General features: G+C 46.7%; 3 protein-coding genes across 4 annotated transcripts in view; 2 read left to right on the plus strand and 1 right to left on the minus strand.

Annotated features, from left to right (window-relative positions):
• The window catches only part of LOC122388545 (dynactin subunit 5-like), a 42079-nt gene that overhangs the window by 19602 nt on the left and 8265 nt on the right, over window positions 1–14212 (plus strand). The gene's annotated exons all lie outside the window — the stretch shown is intronic.
• Window positions 175–2528, minus strand: LOC122388544. The gene is made up of 4 exons (XM_043379743.1): window positions 2223–2528; window positions 1472–1803; window positions 860–1066; window positions 175–477 (listed from the first exon to the last, which is right to left on the minus strand). The coding sequence occupies exons 1-4, from the start codon at window positions 2321–2323 to the stop codon at window positions 335–337; spliced, it is 783 nt and encodes a 260-aa protein (XP_043235678.1). The 5' UTR covers window positions 2324–2528; the 3' UTR covers window positions 175–334.
• Window positions 4041–13352, plus strand: LOC122388546. 2 transcript variants are annotated; one of them, XM_043379752.1, is made up of 4 exons: window positions 4140–4271; window positions 10051–10121; window positions 10725–10871; window positions 12757–13352. In XM_043379752.1, exons 2-4 carry the CDS (start codon window positions 10059–10061, stop codon window positions 12883–12885), a joined length of 339 nt encoding a protein of 112 aa, XP_043235687.1. In that variant the 5' UTR covers window positions 4140–4271; window positions 10051–10058; the 3' UTR covers window positions 12886–13352. The 2 variants fall into 2 exon arrangements, with proteins under 2 accessions (XP_043235686.1, XP_043235687.1); XM_043379751.1 differs by lacking the exon at window positions 10051–10121 and having other exon boundaries at window positions 4041–4271.

The following is a 14212-nucleotide window of genomic DNA, read 5'->3' on the forward strand; positions in this document are numbered from 1 at the left end:
CAGAACGACTAGAGGGTTTAGGCTTTTCCAATATCGATAAGCTTTTGAATTTTTTCTTACAAAACTGTCAATGATTTTTGATGGCTAAAATTAAATGTAAAACAAGTAATATCGACACCGATGCGACACGGCCCGGCTCCGATTTCACTTCATTACATTATTGATAGAAAACGCTGGCATATCTTATATTTATTCCACTTGAAATAAAAAGTAAATGAATTACACTTTATAACCATGTTTTCGTTGTAATGGCACAATGTGTCGTTATGGTGCACAAATAAAAATGTAAAATCGGACTTCTTTGGTAAAATAAGTTATGCAGTATGCACGTTTACTATTCAGGCTCTTCTTCCACCTTTTCTTCGCCCTCTGCTGGTTCTTCCTTCGCCTCGCCGTCCACCTCTCCTTCGCCCTCCTCGCCCTCTGCCATGGCGGCCGCGGCTCTCTTTTGGTAGTACATGACTCCTCCGATGCCGGCTGCGGGTGCACAGGACTCAGTTAGCATTGACTTTGTTTGGGAGATAGTCCTTCTTTGAACGTTTCTGAAATGGGCGATATGATAAACGTATGCATTACGGATTAGAATCAAGCGATCGTTCGCTACCTGGCGCATGGAGTTGTGAATTTTACCTGGGCATCAGCAGTGGCATTAAAGTGCGATATAAATTGAAGGTTGGACCGATAAAACAATAAAAAAATACCGTAAACTGCATCATATTCGTTACATTAATACATTGATAAAGTTATGTCCATATAGGACGGTGTAATGACACTTCTTTGAAATTTTTGTCTTACATTAATCAAACATTCTACAAACTAGTTGATCAAATACATCAACATAATTAATCTACCCACTTACCTCCGATAAGCACTGCGATGACAATAAAGGCGATCAGTGTATTATCGGTTCCATCGGTTCCACCTCCAATGGACCTCATCCGGCCCGAGGAGTGATAATTCTCGACAATCAGCAGGCTGCTTTCGTCACAGCCTCTCTGCCAGCTGAAGCAAGTGTATTCGAGGCCACTGCTCTTCTTTTGAACCTCGTCTACTCGGTCATCGTACGCTGGAAAAGGAAAAAGTTAAATGTTTAGACAGGATGTTGGTAACAATAAGAATCGTGGTTTAGACGAAATATGAAAGCAGAGTAGAGACATCACTCAAGTGAAGTTTGGACGAGTTAAGATCAATTGAACTGTGAGCTACACATAGAAATGAGCAGAGATTGTTTCAATCGTGTGTAAGAGTGAGTGAGAAAGAGAGAGAGAGAGAGAGAGAGAGAGAGAGAGGAGAGAGAGAGAGAGAAGAGAGAGAGAGAGAGAGAGAGAGAGAGAGAGAGAGAGAGAGAGAGAGAGAGAGAGAGAGAGAGAGAGAGAGAGAGGGCATAAGACACACTGTGATAGGTCGAACGAGTTCCGACGGACATACATGTAGCTCATTAACAGAAAAGTGTTCAGTTGTAGGTTCTCACCTCTAATTTGATGTCCCCAGCTTCCATAGTACTCCGTGGTGTACCACCACACCACGACTACGGACGGTATAGTAGTCGTCCTGAAGTACCACCTGATGTAGTTCTCTGTATACGGAACCACTTCAATCCAAATCCAGATGTTGAACGTGATACCCCAGCCGGTGGAGTAGTAGTCATTTCTGCCTCCTCTTCGTACATCGGGAGCCAGAGTTTCGTAGATAATGTTGGTATCCCAACTATAAGTACTACCTCCATTGTCGATGGCGGGCTTGTAAGAAACAGGTATAAACGGCTTCGGCGTGCCTTGTGGTTTCGGCGGTAGAATTACCTGGCTGTAATGCAAAAAAAAGTTAACTTTTATTGACTTAGTAATTAGTAATTACCTATATACGATGCAACTAGGTATGTTTGTCCTGGTCTCAAGGGCACAACATAATCAGCCATAGCAGTTAACATATTCAAATTGATTTGTGAATCTTGGCCCGATTTAGTAATAATATTCGCGCATATTCTCTTGCCTTGTGTTGGCATTACTACAAATATTTTGCAGCTAACTGACGAAATATGATTCACCAACACGTCACTGAAAGATAATCTTCTTCGCGATATCGCGTTGGTTAAAAGCAAAATATAATACACATCAATTCACAAACTTGAGTACAAAATGAGCGCGAACTGTAGAAGATATTGTCTTTCAGCCACATAACAAACGTAGCAATAAAACAGAGTTGAGGATAGAAGATAAACTCACGTTGTTGTTGGTCCGGTCTCATATGGTTTCCTGTAGAAGCCCTCACAAGTAAGGCAAAACGTAAGAAATAACACAGAATATGCCCCTACTAAGGAAGTCATTGCTTTATAATTTTCTTATGTAAAATGCACAAGTATAATCATTTAGAAGAAAGCATAATACAGCCTACATTTCTATAAAATATGTATAACGTTAACAAAGGACATCAAAAAACAAAACATTATTTGAAAATTAATTTTGCCTCAAATAAAAAGGTGATAATGAAATACATTGCATCCCGTCGTAGCAAAATTAATGTCGAGTACCTCAGTACACAGCACGAGACTTGGTATTGCAGGTACCTTATCTTATTGATCATTTTTTAAACGATATGCCTTCATAAAGGTATATAACTGCATTCAAAATATGCAAGTATAATCCACAAAAATATCTCCCTAAGATATTTATGCTTAGGTGAGACGTAAGTAGTAAAGTACAGTACCTCCTATCCCGGCAGTTGCTGGGGTATTTCGCCACCCACAGTTTGCTGGGGGGGGGGGGGCGTTAAACGCCCCCAGCCGATAACTCGAGAACCAATAGGCGCAGCGAAACGCACGAGGCGGCAAACGAAAGAACGCGATGAGACGCTTCAGATGAGTACTTTTAAGTTGAATTTTGAGGTCACAGGTCGGGTCAAGGTCAGGTCAAACACCTGAAATCGGGCTTTCAGTAGCATGGACTTCAGGGCTTCGCAATGGGCGCCTCTCGTCATAAACTCTGTCAAAACGGTGCACAATCCATCATGTAAGGCCTACAAGAGTGTCAGCTCCATGTAGGGGTCAGTCAAGCATAGGTCAGGGTCAAGGTCAGGTCAACCGGGTAGGCACATATCCTCGAAAATCAAAACTGATATTCGCAGCCTGTGACACATGTTTTATGGGTAATTTGGAGCGTAGAACACGATGGTGACATTCATTTTATCATATGTGTACGTGGTTGTCTCAAAAAGTTCAATTTAAGAAATTCATGTATCATGGTTTAAGTAGTCACGAGAAATTGCCAAGATTCAGTTCAAGTTTTTGGAAAATGCGGAACGATAATCAATAATCGGAGACAGCCATTTGATTTTTCATGGTATTGGCAGTCTAATGGCGTTTACGGCATGTCTATATGTCTATTCTGTGATTTTATATGATTTTTTGAACATATGTCGTTTTTGGTCGAAAACTCAGAAATCATGACGTCTTTAAAACCTCGATATCTCAAAAATTTTCCGACCGATTTTTTTGAAATTTTGTCACAATAAACTTGAATCAATTCCCTAGAGGTACCCAAAATTTGGCGCGCCTGCGGCGCGCCGTTTTTATGCTATGGCCCGGCGAAAAAAGTGGGGGCGTTTAACGCCCCCCCCCCCCCAGCAACTCGCGGGCTATTATTCTAAACAATGTTTTAGCTTCCAAGTTTTATTATATCAGCTGGTTGGTGTGCTTAGGTAAGGGCTTTCTGGTTGAATAGATGTAACTTTACATGAAGGAGTGGCCTTTCGCGTATTATTTTCATTTACCCAGAGTTTCAACTGTCGCGTCTCTGTTTTATGATATTAAGATCAACATCTAATGTAAGAATTTTGTAACTCCAAAGCCGATGAACAATCAATAGCTGAATAATTGTTTCAGACCATAATCGTTTCAAACCAAAGAGCGCAGCATCACACTTGAAGTGTGACTGGACCTCCGTAGTGATCGTTTTTCTCTGACTCTTCCTCGGAAGAAATGCGTCATCTCCGCCGTGACGAACGATAGAGAAACACCGGCCTACCCCATCCCGGAGGTAAACAGGCGAGGCCTGGGGGCGATGACGTGCCGATTACCATCGCTCGACCGCGTGACGAGCCGCGTAGCGCCCCAGGGCAGGACCGGCCGGCCGGGGCGGCGCAGGTGGAATTCCCAGTGCTGGGCCGGTGGCCCTCTGCCAGAGCTCCGTACCACGGCGGCTGGGGTCGCGTTGGTCAGTGACGGAGCAGAGCTACTGACGACCGGCCGCCAACCGCGACACTTCCCCGGGACACAGGTATGTTGGGGGCTGAGCTGAGGGTGGGGGATTGCTATGTATCGTGTGGTATGAACTTAGGCGTTCGTTAAAATTGTTTTGTTTTGCATTTCTCATCATAGCTATACTGATAATCAAATAGGGCGTAAAATGAAACAGATTTTTCCCCACTCTGGAAAACTTAGACTGTTACTTCTCAGAATGAGTACCTATTTAATCCAACTTCTGGTGGATGACTACCATTGGCCAGGTATCTGCCGATTCTATTCCGATTTTGCTTATTTAATTAGCTGTCTCGGTGGCCGGAAGCTGAAGCCGTATGTATTTATGCTTATGTAAATAGGCTTCCACGGGTAAAAGGAAAAATTCTGAATTTAAGGTCAAATATCTTTGATAAGATGGCTTATTGAATCGTGAGTCGTCTGTACTTTTGTTTTGTCCCATGATAATATGTTTATAAGTAGGTATATACGAGTCACGCTCTCTACCTCCCCCGAAAAGCGAATAATATCAGCCCTCAATTGATTTTCGCTTAAAACGGCATGAAAGCTCATTATGCAGCGTTAAAGAACGTTAAGTGGCTCCCTTTATTGGATGGGTCTGCCGTGAAATGACTGCGACCTAGATGAACGATTGCAAGATGTGTCGCAACTTCAATTCTTGCACAACGGTCCCACCTATTTGTATGACAAGTGGCGGCTGGACACCGTTGCTAACCTGAATTACAAGGCCGGAGCGGCTGTAAGATGAGTAGCAATATGCTCTGTCCTTCATTCTCTTCCTCGTTTGTAAATGACTCATCCGCCGAGGCTGAAAGAATGGGTTGTCAGCATGAGTTCCATTGCGTTCTATTCCATTGCGAACAATGGAAACATAGTAACTAGGAAGAACATTGGTCTGAGGCGGTTGTACATTTATGTTTGCTTTTCTCGGCTTGCCTCCTGGCAATCATTAATGAAAATAACTGCTTATTTTTAGCGAGTTATGCCGTTTACTGTATGCCTGGCCTATTCAAATACATTAGCCAGAGGGGTGTGGTAATAACTGGTGTAAGCAAATTGACCACGGTCAAAAATGCATTACCAGAATGCACTTAAGCCAACATTTTGGGATGGTCTCGTTCCTAAGTCGGCTAAGAGCTTCGGTCCAGAAAATAAATTTATCGTTGGCATACAGTAAAATACATACCAAACTCGGCCGATGATAAATTTTCAAGACCTCAGTCCTTACTGATTTTTGAACTCGGCCTTCGGCCTCGTTCAAAAATCCAGTAAGGACCTCGGTCTTGAAAATTTATTTACACCGGCCTCGTTCAGTATTATATAATACCTACATATATTTTATTCGCATATGTACACGGTTGAGCTGCTGAAGGATCAACAGCCCCTCGCTCGGTCCCTTATTTGTCATATATTTACGCATATTTCGCACTTGTCAGTGAATTAATTGTTTTTCTTATGTCAATTGAGCACCATGGCCGGCTGAAACTTGCCCGCAATCTTATATATAGACGGAAAGACATATAACCCTTTTACTTCGGCGCAAGTGACGCACTGCGACGGTTTTTGGCGCCATTTTCAATCGATTTGTCCAAGACTGGAACCGATATTCATGATATGTGATGTTTAAAAGATGAAACTCTGAAATCTTTTCTGCCATGGGCCGCAAGGAGGTTCACCGTGAGTAGCGGACTTTTATTGTTGAAATGTTTTAATAATTGATGTTTGTTGCAATTTCGTCGGCCACCAGCGTAGTCCCGGCTCGCGTTATTTTCTTTGCACGAAGAACGTGACGTTGTTGCTTAAGCTCGTCGCATACCGAAGATGTGGTATTAATTCAACGTTGAAGCCTCACTGTTCAAGTCGCCCAAGCAGTTTTTGCCTGAAGTGATAAGGTTCACTTTTGCTCTCGCCGCTAGTTGACGCTCCCTGCTTCTGGGTCGCAAGTCCATCGCGGCTGAACCACCACTGGCGTCATGCAACGCCCAAGACCGGATCCCATTTCGGCCTCGTATTCGCTGCGGCTCATCGTAGTCATCCTACTGCCTCTCACCTGCCTGTGTTTGCGGCAAAACCTATCCCCAACGGACCGAGACTACACATCATGTTTCTTACCGTTTCAAGGGGCCCATGCCTTGAAAGTTGGCAAAATCAAGACCGTCTTCTTCAGACGCCGAGCCTCCTACAGTGCGAACTCCGTTGCCACCAGACAGCACGGGCGGATCACTTTTAGCTGCTCAGTGCTTTTGGCAGGTGACATCGAGTTGAACCCAGGCCCCAAAACGCAAAAGAGCACCTCCCAAGACCAGTCAGCTACGACCGATCTAACTTGCGCTGCTTGCCCGAGCAAGTCGACCAGGAAGGCGGCGATAATATGTCGCGCCTGCGGAGACCGATGGCATACGTCTTGCGCAAAGCTGACTTTGACCCAAGCACGTGCTCTCAGGATATGGCACTGCAGAACCTGCCTTGGAGCAGCGACTCTCACACATGCTGATCCATTGCAGCAGAGCAACGCGTCGCCGGCGGGTACAGAGCCAGCTGACCTTGCCGAGTACCTGGCCGAGCTAAGGCGCGCTACTGTCGTCATCAAACAAATACCGAAAGCTGCTCGGATCGCTGCCGCCGATTGTCTAGCCAAGCTAATTGACGAGGCAATTTCCGAACGGAATTTCAGCACATGGCACCGCCTATTGTCTTTCGCTTTTGGGGCTCTCCGTGCACCCGCAAAAGCAACAGGCGAGCGGCGTCAGTCGGCGGCGACCACAATCAAACTCCAGATCTCCCGCTTCGAGACGGGTGCGGATCCCTCGCCCACCAACGATCGACGGTCAAACCATCAGCCCTCTTCAGATGACCGTCTTGCTCACCGGGTACTCTCCAAGTGCGCAGACGGCGACATAAAAGCAGCATTAAGGGCCCTGACGTCTACAGACGATTTTGTTAAGCCAAGCTACGATGTACTTCAATCTCTCAAAGAAAAACACCCATCAGCGCCTCTCGACGAAGCACTCCCTCCGGCACCGCAGGACGACCGATTCCCTCCATTACAAGTCACCACGGAACAGGTCCGTTCTGCCATCAACACGATGCCGACTGGTTCAGCTGGAGGTCTGGACGGAGTAAGACCGCTTCACCTACGGCAGCTCATCTCCACCCACGCTGCAGAGCCGGGCCGCCGCCTTCTGACATCTTTAACCGCACTAACCAATCTAGCGCTGGCGGGACGCATACCGGAGTGTGCTCACGGCGCCTTTTATGGTGCTGCCCTCTTTGCCCTCCGCAAGAAGGACGGTGGTCTACGCCCCATTGCCGTAGGTAGCGTTTTTCGCCGCCTGGCTTGCCGCATTGCTGCACACCACATGTCAAGTGTCCTTGGTCCGGAGCTCAGACCGATCCAGCTAGGGGTGGGGACCCGCTTAGGCTGTGAAGCAGCCGTCCACGCGGTTCGCGAGTGCATTTATCGCGCACAAGATGCCTCCGCACCCTCTGTACTGGTTAAAGTGGATGTGCGAAATGCCTTTAACACTATCAGAAGAGATGTTATGCTCAAAAGTGTAGCCGATCGTTGCCCAGAAACGTACCGTATTCTGTATCAATCATACAGTACACCCACCCCCCTATACATAGAAGGCGACGTGATCATGTCCAACGCTGGTGTACAGCAAGGCGACCCGCTCGGCCCAATAGGTTTTGCCTTGGCCGTCGACTCCTGCGCAAGACGCCTGCAATCACCATTGAATATCTGGTATCTTGATGACGCAACTCTTGCCGGGTCAGCCAGTGTCGTCGCGTCCGACCTCCGTTTGCTTCGCCAAGAATTACCTTGTCTTGGCCTCGAATTAAACAGCTCCAAATGCGAGCTCACCCTTCTGGGTGATCGGCTAGCTGACAAACGGGCCCCCGCTATTGACGATTTAAAAAGTTATTTCCCTGGGATAGTAGAAACTCCCTTGCACAGCCTAACCTTACTGGGCTCTCCTCTTCACGAATCCAGCATCGTCACTGCCACGGACGCTGCCCATGATATGATAAAGACACTTTGTAGCCGCATCCGCTCCCTTGACACTCACACAGCCTTATTCTTTTTAGCCCACTACATTGCCGCGCCCCGGCTACAATATCTCCTGCGATCTAGTCCCATGTACTTAAACAGCACAGGATTGCAGGCCATTGACGCCCTTATGCGGTCGGCCCTCACAGACACCTGCAATGTTAGTCTAGGAGACCAAGCCTGGAAACAGGCTTCCCTCCCGGTCCGGTACGGGGGTCTAGGCGTTAGATCAGTTGAACGGCTAGCTATTCCCTGCCACTTGGCATCTCTGACTGAAGCGTCCTCTCTGGTATCCTCGATTCTCAGCAATCAAGGGAACAGGTACGACGCCATACTGGCCAGAAAACCCGCTCTTGAACGACTCCTTCCTTTAATCGGAGAGGCAACGCTCCCCGACCCCTCTGCACCAGGGCAGCAGAGGGCTTGGGACGACCTGGCATCGGAGGCCAGCTGCAAACAGTTACTCCGCGAAACAAATCAAGTCCACAGAGCTCGTTTACTTGCCGCCTGCCAGCCTCACACAGCGGCATGGCTACAAGCAGTACCGGTCCCCAGCCTTGGCCTCTTTTTGGACCCGGAATCTGTTAGGATAGCGGTAGCTCTCCGTCTTGGCGCCCCTATATGTGAGCCACATGTCTGTCGCCTATGTAGCTGCCCGGTCGACAGATTGGGACATCACGCCCTATCCTGCAGCAAAAGTGCTGGTCGGTTTCCCCGCCACGCTGAGCTTAACGATTTGGTGAAGCGCAGCCTCGCTGCATCTGGCATCCCGTCCGTCCTCGAGCCCACGGGACTTGACAGAGGTGACGGCAAGCGTCCTGACGGGCTTACCACATTCCCTTTTAAAGGTGGAAAATGCCTAGCCTGGGATGCGACATGCACCGATACCTTTGCTGACAGCAGCCTGGCAAAATCGGCAATAAAACCGGGATCAGCGGCCCGGGCCGCCGAGGATCGAAAGGTACAGCGGTATGCCTCTTTATCAGCCCAGTATCTCTTCGTCCCATTGGCGGTCGAAACATCAGGCGTTGCCGGTCCCAGTGCCATCCGCCTAGTCCAGGAACTCGGCCGCAGGATCACATCAGTGACCGGGGAGAGGCGCGAAACGGCTTGGTTATGGCAAAAAATCTCTATTGCCATCATTCGCGGAAACGCAGTGGCAATCAGAGGTTCTGCTTATCTTTCCTCCACTGTGAGCTCCGCCCACTCCGCCTTACCATCCCGTGCACCAGCTTTCCATTACGCACAAAAACAACATACTAAACATGACACTCGCAACTTCTCTCTTACACCCCCTCTGACACTTTCACCAGCTCCACCCAACCCAGCATCAGCACCATCTCCATCTGAAAGTCACGACACGCTTACAGCATACCATACACCAACCGGCCACCACGATATAGCGCCATCACCCCCAAAATCCATCAGTCCAATCTCAACTCGCCTGGCAAAGTACAGAAAAATGTACGAGGAAATGAGGGCCAATTTTGAAACACAAGATCTCGCTCTGAGCCGGAATCCTCTGGCCGACCCAGAGCTGGCTCCCTACCTGGTGCGCGGTGTGACCCAGTGCTCCGCTATATTGTGTTTAGCTGAGCCTTAGCGTTAGCTATCTGTGTATTATATTGTATCCGTTGTAACCTGTATGTTGGCAAATGTTTGTTTCTAATAAATATCTTTGGTTTTATTCGCATCATCTATGCATACACCGTCTGCTCTCGTTAATAAACTTGTCATGTTATTACAGGTTTAATCATGAAGGTCGCATTTGGACTTTTGGCTTTGGTTTGTGCGGCGGTGGCGGCCCCTGCCCCTCAGGTAAGATCCACCTCCACATCCTATCGTGGGCGCAAGGCCCGTGGGCGGTTTGATGCAGGGTATATTGAGTGAAGTTTGATGCACGTATGGACTGTACGATCAAGATACAGCTTTGTCAGCCAGAATCCCGTCCGATGCTCGTGACCCGTTGTCTGAGGGTTCCGTAGCGACGTCATGATACATGTCCACTGCTACACTGATTTACTGTAAATTGAAATGTTTTAGCGTAAGCGTTAAAGGGACATGATTACTGACCTGAAAAGTGTTTCCACTTGTTTAATTATTGATTCTAATTGACGATTGAACCCATAGGTCCAATCACGCACCCAGGTCAATTCATGTGAGTTGACTACGAAACAATAATTGAGACGGAAATGTAATAAAATAACGTTTAGACTATACGATTTTGCCGTTTACTCTGCGAGTAATTTTCGGGAAGCCCAACTAACGGAATGCTCCCAGAAAGTTCCGATTTCCGCACATCACTCGCGTCCATTCGTACCCTGAGGAGATACCTAACCACCTGATTCAGTATGCAGACACCGTATCGAACTGGAGCGGCCTTTTTCTCGTTAGCATAACCGGTCGCCCGCGCTCCTTCAGTTTGGTCGTCGGCCAGTCTTCGGAGGGGTTTCCAACCGAGGTCGGCCTTCCGTCAATAATGTCAGCGCTCAGGTCACCAACGTCAACCAGAACCGTCCGGATACGCTCAGCTTCAACGGCGGATTGGCGCTGGCTTCCAGTAACTCGGTGAGTGTCTGTGCTGATCGGTGCGTACCTACCTACATAACTATGTGTGTTTTGCCGTTTATTTAGCCTTTTCAGGTAGAATTAGCCTTTATTTTAACGCACAATGTACACAATCAAATTATAACCAGAGACACACGCAACCATAGCATCAGTAACACGGACAAAACAAGTCACAAGTGTGGAATCTGAAAGTAATTTTTGGGAAGCCCGCTGAACTACTGAAATGTCCGTTTTCAAAAATGTTAGTCCCCACACACAGCACGCGCATCCATTCGTACCCCGAGCGTGGATAACTAAAACGTCTGGATTGGCCAATAGTCGCGTAGGCCCCATCTGCCTTATCAGGTTAACGTGATGCCCATGCACGTAGGTCAGTAGCCGCAGATTATGAATCAACTTTTGACATTCTGACAGTTTTTGCTCTCGGGTGGGTTCACTGTCGTGATGTCAAATGTCGCTTCAATCCTATTAGGTACGATCGCCCTAAAAGGCATTATTGGTAACGAAAGCCAGGTTTAATTCATCACTCAGAACATGGTCGTTTGTTGCAATATTGAGCTAAACCAGTTACAATGATGTAAGGTCTTATATAAAGATTTGAACATGCGCTTTCAGATGTCTCAAGTTTTCATGTCACGGTAGATTGTGGTTTGAGGTGACAGAAGTAGGCCCAAGACTACGCTGGTTATGTAAAAGGATTTTTTTGTTAGAAGGTATCGCTCCTTTGAAACTATTCAATACCATTGCACCGGGCGTGACTTCACAGTTTTATGAGACAAACGAAAACATAATGAAATAGTTTTCTATGTAAAATGTTAATTTTTTTTCAAACGGGCTTCGCTGGGGAAACTTAATATCATAAGTCATAACCATTTATGAGTTAGAATGATTATATTCTTATTCATTCATTAATCATTCATTCATTAAGAATGAATAAGCGTCATTAAGAATAATGGCACTTCGGCAACATGATATAATAAAATAGCGAAAATAATGCCGCATTCTACCACACACTTCGTATACCCGCATGCACTGAGAAAAACAGAATAGCGCAAAGACCAACATTAACCCACGAACAATAATAAACAGCCGTAACGATGCCCCTGTTCTATGTAAACGAGCACGGAAACCAGCTCACATTATTCCTCCATCTCACCAGTCCGGTTCCTGTGTTCGCTCATTAAAACCTCAGTAGCTGATGACGTCAGCTGATAAGTGACGTCATGAGGCGGGCTGGACCAGTTTGAGGTCATCCCAAGGTCAATGGAGACGCCCTTCCGCTCATAGGGGCTTTCCAAGAACGGTACGATACATTTGGAATGCTGGAGTCCCCAGTCGTTTTGGCTGTCCTCCCATGACGGTGTACTATGACCGAAACTTATCGCCACTTTGCGCCACTGTGTGTCATAAAAGACAGCTCTGTCACCTGTCTTTTTCACCGCTGTCATATGTCATGTCACTTGTTTGTGTCACGACTGGCCACTGTCACCAGTTTGTCACCGCTGATCTCTTTCACCACTTAGAGTCACCGCTGGCAGTCGTCACCACTCACAAGTCTGAATCACCACTGATCGGGTCATTGTATTGTGTCACAGCACCGCCCATTTCTACCATTCCGTGTCACCAAAATCCACTGTCACCAGTTGTTTTTATTATCTGTTTCACCATTACTCGCTGTCACCAATACATGTCACCACTTGTCGCTGTCACCAGCATGTGTCGTCACTGTCACCAATCTGTGTCATAATTAACCGTTATCACCATAACCGACCGTTCTCACCTATCCATGTCCCCACCAGTCTGTGCCTATCACCAGTCTGCATCACCAACTACCGCTGTCACCAGTTTTATCACCACTGACCGCGCTGTATTCCTCTCTCGACAGGTCGGCGCTTTTGGCACCAATATCGCCGTGAACCACGCTCAGGCAATCAGTCAGAACATCGCCATTCCAGTGCCCCAGGGCTTCAACGCTGTCAGTGGCAACCGCTTCAATAACCGACAGTTCGGCTAGACGTAGGGTCAGGGGTTTGACCCTGCGATGGAAGGATTCTGATCTTCGCACTGAGGACAGAGTCTGACCTTTGTAGAGGACGGAGACTGACATTCGTGACATACGAGGAAGGAGTCTGACCCTTACAAGAGAAGGAGTCTGACCTCTGTTGGGGTTAGACTATATGTAGATCAGATGGCGGCGCAAGAAAGACTGGCTTTTGTAGGTTTGGCCGGCATAAGACAAACGCGAGGAGGTGCTTCCTTGATAAAAAAGATGAAAGAAATGTTCATCAAGGCACACCATGTGTGCTGAAGAAGGTTTACAGAAAATACAATCACACCGAGTCTTGTACGTCATGTGCGATGCAATGAAAATGTCAAGCACCGACCATTGTGTTTTACATATTTTTGGTACCATTTATGCATTGACATGACCACATTCATTGCGTGCTCGGAAATGTTTTTAGTAATAAAGACAGAAGAAAACGATCTTGTGTTGTTTTTTTTTCAGATGGTACGACCGAACCTTATATAAGAAGTGGATCTCAAGTTCATCAAGCGTTTCTACAGACTTTGTTTGAATAGGCTAAATGCGAGTGACCTCTTATGTCCCTCTCGGAATTGCTCGGTAGTGGGAAGCCGTTTCCCTTGGAGCCCGCTACTGTGTAATGAGGTTAAATAGCAAAGTTTGTCGAGGGTAAACCAATCGACGAAACCCGCGACCTAACATCGATTTACAGGTAAACTTGACAAGCTGAATCGAAAAACAGCACCCGTGACCTCTCCCTATGTCACTGAGGTCATATCAGGTCATTAAAGGTTCCCAGCAGTTTTTTACAATAACTTTTGATAGAGGCATAATAGAGCAATAAAAACACCTCAGAAGTGATCAGCTCGACGATACGGATCGACTGATATGCAGCATGACCTTTTCCAGTCAGGTCATGACCTTGATCTAAGGTTAAATTTTCAAAATGGCCTTTGAAGGTTAAATTATATACCTATAGTTCATTCGACGCGTCTCATTGAGGGGAACACGATGCGAGCAAAATAAATTTCGTGACTGTCTTGAGTCAAAAGTTATTCAGAAAAACGTTTTTCAGTAAGAACTACCATTTTTTGAGTTATTGCCCTCTGGAGCCTAAACCGTTGACCTGAGGTCAAATCTGAGAACAAAGACCAGAAAGGCCTTTTAAATGGCTATCGAATGCGCTTTTCCGCGACGCTGTACCTCTGTTGGTTTCCGAGCAAGCCGTTGGCAGTTTCCAAAATTGCTAAAATGGACTAAATTTGACCTTTGATGACCTCTGGCGTCTGGCGACAGAGCGACCTGACCTTTGACGCTG

This window comes from Amphibalanus amphitrite, unplaced genomic scaffold (genome assembly GCF_019059575.1).
Source record: "Amphibalanus amphitrite isolate SeventyFive unplaced genomic scaffold, NRLGWU_Aamphi_draft 000326F_arrow, whole genome shotgun sequence".
In the NCBI taxonomy this organism is placed as follows: Eukaryota; Metazoa; Arthropoda; class Thecostraca; order Balanomorpha; family Balanidae; genus Amphibalanus; species Amphibalanus amphitrite.